The 13,415-nt window shown below is 35.4% G+C and overlaps 1 protein-coding gene across 6 annotated transcripts in view; it reads left to right on the top strand.

Moving 5' to 3' along the window:
* The window catches only part of GSK3B (glycogen synthase kinase 3 beta), a 201,724-nt gene that overhangs the window by 112,156 nt on the left and 76,153 nt on the right, over positions 1 to 13,415 (top strand). For all 6 annotated transcript variants that reach the window (XM_082394945.1, XM_082394944.1, XM_082394941.1 and 3 more), the window contains 2 exons: positions 8,296 to 8,406; positions 10,237 to 10,367. In XM_082394945.1, the coding sequence (XP_082251071.1) occupies positions 8,296 to 8,406; positions 10,237 to 10,367 (242 nt within the window). The remainder of the gene's footprint in view (positions 1 to 8,295; positions 8,407 to 10,236; positions 10,368 to 13,415) is intronic.

Below are 13,415 nucleotides of genomic sequence, written 5' to 3'. Positions count from 1 at the left end.
TACCTTGTTTTTGATGACCTTGACAGTTTTGAGGAATACTAGGTAGAGATTTTGTGGACTGCCTCACTATTGGAATTCATCTGATGTTTATCTCATAATAAACTAGGGCTATAGGTTATTTGGAAAAAGACCACAGAGTGCTATTTTCATCACATCATATCAAGGGTATGTGCTATCAATAAGACATGCTATTAATCTTGATTACCTGGCTGGCCTTGTATTTTTCAGTTTTCTCCACTGTAAAGTTGCTCTTTTTCCCCCATTTCCATGCTGTATCCTTTGGAAGGAAATCACTATCCATAGCCCACACCTAAGAAGAGGGGAGTTATTTTCCTTAAGGGCAAAGTTGCTACATAAACTATTTGGATTTCTTTTGCGTGAAAGATTGTCTCTTCTTCCCCATTTATTAATCTATTATTTACTTATATCAGTGTGGACTCATGCATATTTATTTTATACTTTGGGTTATAATCTAATACTATATTTTATTAATCAAATTGTTCCTGCTTTGGTTATTGGGAGCTCTTTGCAGTTAGCATCTGTTCTCCTTTGACATACCCCCATTAATGTGGGCCTCAGTTTTGTTTTGGTTTGTGTTTTTGAGCATGTCTACTTTCTGGCATATAGATTATTTTAAATTTCTTTTCACAAATCTTCAATCATCTTTGTGTATGTGCATGCACATATACATAAGCACACACACACGGAATTGTTTTCATAGGCTTAATTCCTAGAAATGGCATTGCTGAGTTGAAATGGGTGTCTGTTCATCTTCACTTTGGGATGAATGTATTAGCCCATTGACTTCCCAAAAGATTGCAAGAGTTGGGACATTCACCAGAAGTGTATAATGGTGCATTTTGGACAGTGACACCGTTCCAATACTTAGTTTTCTCAGATTGAATTTTCTTTTCCAATTTGATATATAAGAAATGGTAGCTGATTGTTATTTTTATTGTATTTCTTTAATTATGAATGAGGTTGAGCATCTTTCTACATTTTTGTTTGCCATTTGTATGGCCATGTATTCGTGCCCCTTTCCATTTTTTTCTATTAGAATGTTAGTCTTTTGTTATTGACTTATAAGAGCCATTTGCATTTTGTAAATTTATTTATTTATTTATTTATTTTGGCTGTGTTGGATCTTCGTTGCCACGCACGGGCTTTCTCTAGTTGCATTGAGCAGGTGCTACTCTTCGTTGTGGTGCGCAGGCTTCTCATTGCGGTGGCTTCCCTTGTTGCAGAGCGCAGGCTCTAGGTATGTGGGCTTCAGTAGTTGTGGCTCGCGGGCTCTAGAGCACAGGCTCAGTAGTTGCGGCTCACGGGCTTAGCTGCTCCGCGGCACGTGGGATCTTCCCAGTCCAGGGCTCGAACCCATGTCCCCTGCACTAGCAGGTGGATTATTAACCACTGCGCCACCAGGGAAGTCTCATTTGCATTTTAAACAAAAACAAGTTAGTTCTTTGTCTTGTGTAAGCAAAATTTTTTTCCAAATTGTCATATATTTGGTTTGTTCTGGTCTTTTTGAAAGCAGTATAAATGTTTTACATTTTTATGTAATCAGATTGGCATTATTTTCCTTAATAGCTTATAAATATTTTGCCCTACAATATTTGCAAGCATCTTTTCTTCTGGTACATTTTTATGTAATTTTGATATTTATTTTCTTTGAAGGTGTGAGATAAGGATGAAGCTTGCCATAATCATTGTTGTATGCTAGGTTCTCATCTCTTTCCCCATTCCCTCCCTCAGTCTCCCAAGCAAAAGAATGTTTCTCTTTTTCCTAATCCACACCCACTTTACTGTTTGTATTATTTCCATCTTTAGCCAGCCTGGCACATTCATCAGAGAAAAGGCATCTACTTTGAAGGTTTTTCTGCTAGTGCAAGTTCCCTAAACCCAATTCTGAGGAGAATCCAGGGCTATCATGGTACTTTGTTGGATGTCTTTTTACTGGGTTCTCTTATATGCTGCTTTGCATCCCATCAAATTTTTAGAATGCTAGCATGGTTCTACTTAAAACTGCAGCTTCAAGCAATTTTGTTTCCCTGACTTGAAAAATTATTTGGGGGTAAGAGCATCTCATAGTAAGTAGTGTCTGTCTTCCAATGGATGAAGTTATCACAGCTTTTGCTGAGTTTTTGTTAGGTGTGATCAAAATTTTGTCATTCAAATTTCTTAACTCAGTGAACAGTTTTAGAGTGGAGTTCATAGAGGAGGGATTGTCAGCAGTTAGAGAATAGTTTATTAATAAAAATGATAACTGAACCATTGAGAGAAATATTCCCGAAGTTGTACATCATGTAATTTGGAAGCCTAGTAACTGTTCTCTGAAATTAGTACTTTCTCATTATGTTAGTAGACTGTTTTCAGTATCTCCAGCTAAATGATACTCTTTATGTTGTATTTTTATACTTGGCTTTTACAATTCACTGCTAATCTGTGAATATTCAGGCATTCTGTTTGCTAACTCAAAAGAGAGAGATTACATTAAGAAAATGGCAGGCCTGAGATTTTCCAGAAAATTACAAGTGATAGAAATGCAGAAACCTGATCCTTCTTTCTTCTTGAAATATTAGTATCCTCAGTCTCATGAATTATCTTTTACGTAAACCTCCAAACAAAGCTACTTTGGAAACGTGAAAATAGTAGTTTCTCTGCTGTGATGACATTTCCTAGGAATGGGCACTTCCCCCTCAGGGATTACTCCTGAGGCTGTTTAATTTACAGCAGAACATCTGTAGGTTTAACAAGAGCACTTAAAGAATATGATGTTAAGCCCATTTATTTCAAATTGGTATTGGTGGTAGTATTACTTGTTGTTAGTTTCGGTTTTCAGTCTTAGGACTAATTGTATATATATATTTTTTTAAGTGGATTTGATTTGAATACAAGTGCAGAGCCATGAAGTGAAGGGTTGTTCAAAGTGCCTTTGAGCATAGACAACTCCAGTGTCTCAGAAAATGAAGATAGTCAAAATGACAACTTTTAAATGTCAGAGAGATAGTTATACTTACAAAATGGACAGACCCCCTCTATGGTGCTAAAGAAAATTGACAAGTTGCTGATTAGTTAATGAAGTGAATAAATAAAATTTATTTGAGCAAAAAGATAAGCTTATATTAATCTGCAAAGTACTGCTCCAAATATAATTTGAGCCTCCATATTTCTCACAGTATAATAAATGAGAACATTTGACCTATCGCAGACATGGTTTCGATAACCTTCCTTTGATGTGTTTTGTTTTGTTAATATTATGAATAAAATATACTGCCTAAAAATGGATATCATCAGTACATCAAATGAAGCCTGAATTGTACAAAGTAGAGTGGAATTATCTTTGTTGATCTGAACACAATACTTCTACTGTAACCTAATATTGCGTCAAATTTTTTCATTAGCTGCATCTCAATGTTGATTCCTTTTGAGCTCTGTTCAGTTACACCTATCATTTATTTTCCAGATGAATTACTAAGTCTTAATCTGTCATTCTACATAATAAATTGATACTTTGATTTTAATCATAGGGTTTTATATTTATCTTTGTTAAGTTTTATGTTGTGGGTTTGGCTTAGCATTCTAGACTACTAGAGTCCTTTAAATTCATATTTAGTCTTCCATTTTAAGCCATTCTTCCTAGATTTGTGGCAATATTAGGTGGTTGTGTTAAAGTCAGAAAATTGTAAATTGACTGCCAGATTTATCCTCTGATGTGTTTTATTTTGCAAGCACATTGTTAATTTTTTTTTTTTTTTTTAATTAGAATGCTTTTAGTTAAGTCTTGTACTATCTGATTTACCAACCACTGCCTCTTACTGCATTATACATTTTGGCTTCACACATTTATATTTCTTGTTTAGCCATTTGTTCTTGCATCCCCTAATAAAGGAAATCATTTACAATAATTTGATTAGGACAAGGGAAGAACAGAGTTTGTAGCCCTACAACTAGAAATCTCCCTTGAACTTAGTATTCATTTTTTAGTCTTTTTATTCTTCACTTTTGATATGATTATTTAGCAAATGAATTAAATTACCATACACATCTCCAGGTCATTTATAAATATATTGTGATTAACTTTGTCAAGTGATTTATTAAAATCAAGAAACCTTGTAATCAAATAATAGTTAAAAAAGAATAATTTTGGCATCTGTATTAATGACCCTTCCAAAACCCAAGACTTACCATTCCTCGGGTTCTACTTACACAGCAACCCCTTCAACACCAGTTCAGCATTTTCTATTTGTTTATTCTGTTTATCAGACCTCACCTTCACTTGGAACTAATTCTTACCTAAATCTTGATCTTTGAAATTTTCTTCCCTTAGCCCTCAGCATTACTTTTGCTACCCTCAGTTTTACATATAACCTATCTCTTATTTTACAAGAAATAGGGTCATCAGACATACATTCATTTTATTTATTCTTTCTAACACCTAATCACTTATTTTAGATGTACAGGGGGAAAAAATGTGGTATCGTTTCTTTTTAAAGATGATAAAAGTTAAAATTTAGTATTATGTGTCAGGTAATATGCTTCAAGAGCTGTGTATGATTATTTCTAATAATCACATGACAATCTTTTAAAGTAGGTATCATCATTAGCACTATTTTACAGGAAACCGTGGCTTCAAGAGGTTAAGTAACTTGCTGTGGTCACATAACTTGTAGTAGCAGTGTTGGGACTTCCGTGTAGTTTGTGTGACTCATGCTAACCTTGCCTCTTAATTACTACACGCTATAACTTCTCTGTGTTCTTGTTTTCCTGTTCTTGTGATGTTCTAGAACCTTGTTTCATCAGTTGTCCCTTTTCTTTTGTTTCTTAAAACTTTTCTATCTTTATCCAGTCAGCATACAAATAAATTTGGGTCTCTTAGCCACTAAAAACTACAAACAAAAAGCACATTTAAATTTTTTCTTTGACTTTTGTTTCCCCTCAAGTTACCAGCTCCCAGCTCTCTCCTTACTTTCACCACTAGAGATTTTGTAAGAACAAACTAAATTAACTGTCTCCTATTTCTTACCTGCCATCTGCTCACTCATGAACTCAGTACAGGTTGGTTGCTATTGGCACCATGCTCTGAAACTGCTCTTTCCAACACCGTCACTGAACCATGGTATACCAGATCCAACAGCCTTTTCAATCCCATCCTTCCTGCCATTGAAACACTTTGCTGTTCCACATCTCATCATTATTGAAACTCAACTTTGGATCTTTCGATGCTAGTCTTTCCTTGCGCTTTTATGCCTCTTAGTTCTCATTGCTGAGTTGTCCCCTAATGTCTTAAGGGAAGTTTCGTTCTTAATTTTCAAGAATCTTATACTCAATCCTTTCCTCACTCTCTTACTGTATACACTCTTCTTAGGTGAGTGATTCTTGTTCTTACAGTTTCAGCTATTGCCTAAATCTCTAGCTATGCTCTACTCTTGTTTTCTGAGTTTGACTTGACCAACCACCTGTGTATTTCCAACCACCTATGGAACAAAGCTACCTAAAATGTTCTGATATTCATTAAATAAAAGTTCAACTTTTTCCCTCACACCTTTTTGCTCTTTTTACGTTCCTTGTCTCATTACCTGCCTAGTTGCCCAGGTTTAGAGACTGTTAAATTAATCCAAACTTCTTTGTTTCTCAGGTTCTCTATTACTCTCTTGTTTAACTAGCCAATATACCTGTCTCCCACCTCCTTTTTTAAAAATCCTTATTACCTATGCCCTAGTCTAGGCCTTGGATTCTTGTAGGAGGTTTCCAGCTGCTCACACTGCTTTCATTATCATGTTCCCAACTTCCCCCTCTGCCTTTAAGTCCAGGCTAGTGGATATACTAGCCTGGACTTAAAGGCAGAGGTCCCAGGATATATATGAATTTGGGAGTCATCAGTGTATAGTAGTATTGAGCCATTAGACTGGATGAGTGGGCTTACACAAAGAACAGAGGTCTGAGGACTGAGCCTTAAGATCCTCTATTCCTTAAGAGATAAAGGAGAATAGAAGGAACCAGAAATAAAGAGCCAGAAGAGCTGTCTTTAAGGTAGGATGAAAACCAGAAGAGTATATATAGTGTTCTAAAACCCAAGTGCAGCAAGTGTTTCAAAGAAGGGAACGTGATCGACTTGTCAGATGGTAGTGCTAAGTCAAGTAAAAGAGAAGGAAAGATGATGCCTGAAAATTAGCATTGAATACAGCAACAAGGAGATTATTGATCTTGATGAATAATTCTTGTGGAATAGTGGTGGTGAAATTCTATTGGAGTAAGTTTTAGAGAGAATGAGAAGAGCCAGGTATTGGAGAAAGTCAGTTTAGACATCTCTTGAAGAATTTTGCTGTTAAAGGGGCCAGAAAATAGGATGGTGGTGATTAGTGCAATTAGAGATTCTTTTTAACGATGGGAGAAATAACAAGTTTATGTGCTGATTGTAATGCTCTCACAGAGAGAGAATAATCGACGGAGAAAGAAAAATTACTGAAGCAATGAGTGTGAATAGGAAAAGCACAGTAGTTTGTTCACATGCAGCAGAGTTTGCCTTAGAAAGGAGCTTGGTCAGCTTATCTCTAGTTAGAGTAGTGAAGGAAAAGCATCTGGGGATAGATGCTGGTAAATGGGTACATGTAGTGGTACAAGCAAGGTATCAGCTGAGGGTGAGGATGGGAGAAGAGTTTAAAAACAGGCCTTTGCTATTGTTTACTAAGTCCCTTGTTAGAGAGTGAGGGTAATGTTAGACCATGGAATTTAAGCTGGATATGGAGAGAAGAGAGGAGAACATGAAAGACTGAGGGAAAGTGAAAAGGTAGTAGGGTCAATGGCATGCTGCCTCACTAAACTGTTTCCTGAGATCTGCTCTGTTCTTTGACCTCACATCTTTTTTTTTTTTTTTTGATTTATTTATTTTTGGCTGTGTTGTGTCTTCGTTGCTGCGCGCGGGCTTTCTCTAGTTGCAGTGAGTGGAGGCTACTCTTTGTTGCGTTGCACAGGCTTCTCATTGTCATGGCTTCCCTTGTTGTGGAGCACGGGCTCTAGGCACGCGGGCTCAGTAGTCATGGCTCGCGGGCTCTAGAGCGCAGTCTCGGTAGTTGTGGCGCGTGGGCTTAGTTGCTCTGCAGCATGTGGGATCTTCCTGGACCAGGGCTCGAACCCGTGTCCCCTGAATTGGCAGGCGGATTCTTAACCACTGTGCCATCAGGGAAGCCCGACCTCACATCTTGAATACAGTTTTCTCTCTGCCTGAAATGCCCCTTTCATACTCAATTTAGATGACATGTCTTTTACCTGCACCCTTACTTCCTTACTTCCTCTGCAATGACTACTGACATATAGAAAACGCTCAATAAATGCTGAAAATTGAAATTCTTCACTTTAGTTTGGCAGGTAAGATGATTTCAAACTGGGAAGATTGTGAAGTTTTACCTGCAGATTTTCCTACTCAGTAGCCAGTTCTAGACTTGAACACAGTGATTCTCAACTTTGTGTTCTGCTTCAGTTTGCTTATCTGATATTATTCACATGAACAGGGTGAGGGTAGCACTCTCTTCTTCTTTCCTACTTGGTACTTAGTTGGAATTCCCTTCTTTCTTTCCACTGATCTTGGATTGGTGTCTTTATGCTGCTGTGAATGGATGTTTAAACATATGACCTGCAGTAAACTTGTGAGTATGGTAACTCGCTGCCTTATAAGTTATTCTTTTTTTTTCTTCAGTTAATTTTAGAAGACAAGTGATTATTTTACTAATTATAGACTAATTAACTAATATAACTAATCAAATAACCATAGAATCTTTTTAAGGAGAAATTTTGAAGTCCAACTTTTCATGCTATAGTTGAAGAAGCGGAAGCCTAGAGAGATTAAATGACTTGCATACATCAGTTAGCAGAGCTAGGGCTAGAAATGCACATTTCTTAGCTCCCAGTTCAATACTTATTTTACTACCATGACACCTTTCCTGATAGGATATAAGAGCAATGATTCTCAAACTAGAAAATATGAAGTTTTGTGACAGGTAATATCCTCTAAAATCATATAACCAAAATAACAGTTTAAATATGACTAGCAATCTTAACAGTCTTGAAATGGCTGTGTTTTTGCCAAGAAATTGTTAGTAAAAAAAATGTGGTAGACTTGTTTTTACTATTATGGTTATATTCTGAATTATTTTTGTATAATTAAAATGGAACACATGAATCTTTTCTTTAAAAATCTGAATAAGTGAATGTATAGAAAATTTACTCTAATTTGAATATTTAAAGACTAGTTCCTAATCTTGTTTTTTTGGTTTGTTTGTTTTTAATAAACTCTTTCAGAAAGATGAGGTCTATCTTAATCTGGTGCTGGACTATGTTCCGGAAACAGTATACAGAGTTGCCAGACACTATAGTCGAGCCAAACAGACGCTCCCTGTGATCTATGTTAAGGTATGTAAAAATGGAACAACTTCCCATTTTAGTTATTATGAACAAGGGAGAGTGCTGGGTCTATTTTAACTATATTATTACATCTCGTTCTGAGGGGGGAAAGCTGCAAAGTAGGTATTGCTAGAGTTTCATTAAATTTTTGTACAGTTTTAAAGCGTGAAGTCTTCCCTTTTTAAACTTTCATGACGCGGGTATTAAAGATACTTGTCATCTTTCTGACAAATGAACTTTTTCACAGACAATTATGGGTTTTTATTTTGCTACCTATAGCACCTTTTAATTTAATTTCTTATAACCCTTATTGTGCCACAGGCTGAAATAGGAGCAAGCATATCCTATAAAATTATAAAAATATGGTTATAAATATTACCAAATGCAATGTTTTATTGCCATTTATAGATATAGTGTGTCCATAGCTGAAGTTTAAACTTTTCGTAATTTTAAATATGCACAGGCTCTATTAAGGTGTTAATTAATTTTTGGTACCTGATGCCAATGTCATCTTTTTTATTTGATACAACTCATGTTAGAGTGGCTTGCAATTTATCCAACATAATTATGACTGAAGTTGTGGTAGATTATTAGAAACAGATTATTTGTTTAACTATGACATTGTGAAAATTAACTAGGAGTTAAGTTTAAAAGTTCAGCTTTCTAAGTATAATTTTTTGCATTTTACCTTTTATACAAATAGCTCTAGAAAATAAAATGGCATTGATTCTGAATGTTTTGAGTACTGAAGTTTTTACTTAATAGTTATAGTTTTAAGCTTTATAGTAATAAAATGGATTTTGCTGATGGGATTACTATAGTGGTGTTAATATGTTCCTCTGTCCTCAGTATTTCCTGTAAATTGGTGATTCAGTATATTTTTGTAGGAGTCAAGACCACTTCATATGTAGATGATACCTTATGTCAGTGCTTTATCTGACTTTTAACTCTCTTTTTGTTGTTTTTCACCAAGATACTGGTATCTCTGATTTGAATCATTTCAAAAGTTCTTTTCATGGTATATAACTTTGGGGTAGAGGTCAGAAGGTGAGGAGTCAGAAAAATTTATAAGTGAACCAGAACACTGACCTTGGAACAAATAGAAGGTTTAAGATATACTCACTTTCTTCACAAAGACTGTCTCTTCTCCAGTCAAGAGTCTAATTCTTTCTCCCACACAGACCCAGTTTCTCAGTGTATGTTGTTTTGTAATAAAATTGAAATAAATATTCTTTTAAATTGATGTCAGTAGTCATCTAGGATCTGTTTTTAAATGGCATTTTGAAGTCTACTTAATTCTGAAGGATATTAACAGGAAGAATGGTGTTGCTATTAATAGATTTACTGATGTCTTGATAGTCCATTGATAACAGATTTTCTCAGTTCACGTGTGAGTTTTCCCAGACCTCTGTATCAATAACCTCTAGCCCTGACAAAGGATGATGAACTTAAAAAACAGAAGACTTGGCTTCTGGTCTAAACATTGGTACTTGTTAGTCACATGATTTGGAATACCCCTCTGAGTTTTTAAATCTGTGTTTAGGGGAAAAAAGGTTTGTGGTGAGATGTTAGTAAAATAAAAATTATAAAAGCACATTGTAAATTTTCCTTTTTTAAGTTATTAAAAGATGGTACAAATATAACATTGGTTAACTAAACTATAATTAGCTAATGGATAGAGAAATGACATAAAACTTGTTTAAGAAAGACTGAGTGCAAACAATCCCCAGCTTTTCACTATTCTTTTCTGGAAATCTGTTACTTTGTTTCCTGCGTAAGGACTCTGAATTGTTTGGGATAGAAAGTAAGTATTCAATTAATTTTTACTCTTTATTCCAGTTGTATATGTATCAGCTGTTCCGAAGTTTAGCCTATATCCATTCCTTTGGAATCTGCCATCGGGATATTAAACCACAGAACCTCTTGTTGGATCCTGATACAGCTGTCTTAAAACTCTGTGACTTTGGAAGGTAAGCTAGCTCTCTTTTCTTCTCCCTTCCTTCCCTCCTCTCCAGCCCCACCCTCCCACCCTGTATACTCTTTTCGTTACCTTTTGTTACTCTTACTCAGGGACTATAAACTAGTGCAGTTTCTTGTGAGGGTAGTTTTGGTAACTTCTGTCAGAATTTTAGTCTTTCATCCAGCAATTTAACTCCTAGGAACTGTTCCCTCACAAATACTCACACATTTACAAAATATTGTATATACCAGGATTTTTATCATAGAATTGTATATAAATGGCTGGCAGTAGGAACATTACCAGATAAATTATGGTACATAATACATACGATGTAATACATGCAGCTGTTAAAAAGAAAGGAGTAGCTCTCTGTGAATGGAAAAGGAATGATCTCTAAGAATTATTAAATTCAAAAAAGCAAGGTCAAGACTGTATAGTATGTTCCCTTTTGTATTCTAAAAACACAGAGAGTATAGGCATATGTACACAGATGCATAGCTTATTTTTGGAATGATATAAATTCATAACATTGTTTGCTCCTAGGAGCAAGTCCCATTTGTTTATATTTGTTTTTATTTCCGTTACTCTAGGAGGTGGGTCAAAAAAGATCTTGCTGTGGTTTATGTCAAAGAGTGTTTTTCCTATGTTTTCCTCTAAGACTTTTATAGTGTCTGGTCTTACATTTAGGTCTTTAATCCATTTTGAGTTTATTTTTGTGTATGGTGTTAGGGAGTGTTCTAATTTCATTCTTTTACATGTAGCTGTCCAGTTTTCCCAGCACCACTTATTGAAGAGGCTGTCTTTTCTCCATTGTATGTTCTTGCCTTCTTTGTCATAAATTAGGTGCCCATATGTGCGTGGGTTTATCTCTGGGCATTCTATCCTGTACCATTGATCTATATTTCTGCATTTGTGCCAGTACTATACTGTCTTGATTACTATATCTTTGTGGTGTAGTTTGAAGTCGGGGAATCTGATTCCTTCAACTCCGTTTTTCTTTGTCAAGATTGCTTTGGCTGTTCGGGGTCTTTTGAGTTTCCATATGAATTGTAAAATTTTTTCTTCTAATTCTGTGAAGAATGCCATTGGTAGTTTGATAGGGATTGCATTGAATCTATAGATTGCTTTGGGTAGTATAGTCATTTTCACAATATTGATTCTTCCAATCCAAGAACATGGTATATTTCTCCATCTGTTTATGTCATCTTTGATTTCTTTCATCAGTGTTTTATAGTTTTCTGAGTACAAGTCTTTCGCCTCCTTAAGCAGGTTTATTCCTAGTTGTTTTATTCTTTTTGTTGCAGTGGTAAATGGGAGTGTTTCCTTAATTTCTCTTTCTGATTTTTCGTTGTTGGTGTATAGGAATGCCAGAGATTTCTGTGCATTAATTTTGTATCCTGCTACTTTACCAAATTCACTGGTTAGTTCTACTGGTTTTCTGGTGGCGTCTTTAGGATTTTCTATGTATAGTGTATGTCATCTGCAGACAGTGACAGTTTTACTTCTTCTTTTCCAATTTGTATTCCTTTTATTTCTTTTTCTTCTCTGATTGCTGTGGCTAGGACTTCCAAAACTATGTTGAATAAGAGTGGTGAGAGTGGGCATCCTTGTCTTGTTCCTGATCTTTGTGAAAATGCTTTCAGTTTTTCACCATTGAGTATGATGCTTACTGTGTATTTGTCATATATAGCCTTTATTATGTTGAGGAAGGTTCCCTCTATACCCATTTTCTGGAGAGCTTTTATCATAAATATGTGTTGAATTTTGTCAAAAGCTTTTTCTGCATCTATTGAGATGATCATATGGTTTTTATTCCTTAACTTGTTAATGTGGTGTATCACATTGATTGATTTGTGTATACTGAAGAATCCTTGCATCCCTGGGATAAATCCCACTTGATCATGGTGTATGATCCTTTTAATGTGCTGTTGGATTCTGTTTGCTAGTATTTTGTTCAGGATTTTTGCATCTGTGTTCATCAGTGATATTGGTCTATAATTTTCTTTTTTTGTGATGTCTTTTTCTGGTTTTGGTGACAGTGTGATGGTGGCTTCATAGAATTAATTTGGGAGTGTTTCTCCCTCTGCAATTTTTTGAAAGAGTTTGAGAAGGATAGGTGTTAGTTCTTCTCTAAATGTTTGATAGAATTCGCCTGTTAGAATTCGCCTGTGAAGCCATCTGGTCCTGAACTTTCGTTTGTTGGAAGATTTTTAATTACAGTTTCAATTTCATTACTTGTGATAGGTCTGTTTATATTTTCTACTTCTTCCTGGTTCAGTCTTGGAAAATTGTACCTTTCCAAGAACTTGTCAGTTTCTTCGTGGTTGTCCATTTTATTGGCATATAGTTGTTTGTAGTAGTCTCTTATAATCCTTTGTATTTCTGCAGTGTCAGTTGTGATTTCTCCTTTTTCATTTCTAATTTTATTTATTTGCATCCTCTCCCTTTTTTTCTTGATGAGTCTGGCTAAGGGTTTATCAATTTTGTTTATCTTCTCAAAGACCCAGCTTTTAGTTTTATTGATCTTTGCTATAGATTTCTTCATTTCTATTTCTATGATTTCTTTCCTTCTACTGACTTTGGGTTTTCTTTGGTTGTCTTTCTCTGGTTGTTTTAAGTGTAGGGCTAGATTGTTTATTTGAGATTATTCTTGTTTCTTGAGGTGAGGTTGAATTGCTGTAAACTTCCCTCTTAGAACTGCTTTTGCTGCGTTCCATAGGTTTTGGGTCATCATGTTTTCATTGTCATTTGTTTCTATGTATTTTTTTATTTCTTCTTTGATTTCTTCAGTGATCTCTTGGTTATTTAGTAGCACACTGTTTAGCCTCCATGTATTTGTGTTTTTTACAGTTTTTGTCCTGTAATTGATTTCCAGTCTCATAGCGTTGTGGTCAGAAAAGATGCTTGATATGATTTCAATTTTCTTAAATCTTCCGAGGCTTGATTTGTGACCCAAGATGTGATCTGTCCTGGAGAATGTTCCATGTGCAGTTGAGAAGAAAGTGTATTCTGCCACTTTTGGCTGGAATGTTCTATAAATATCAGTTAGATCTATCTG

This window comes from Balaenoptera borealis (genome assembly GCF_965194805.1).
Source record: "Balaenoptera borealis genome assembly, chromosome: 5".
In the NCBI taxonomy this organism is placed as follows: Eukaryota; Metazoa; Chordata; class Mammalia; order Artiodactyla; family Balaenopteridae; genus Balaenoptera; species Balaenoptera borealis.
This window is presented reverse-complemented; position numbering and strand designations above follow the sequence as displayed.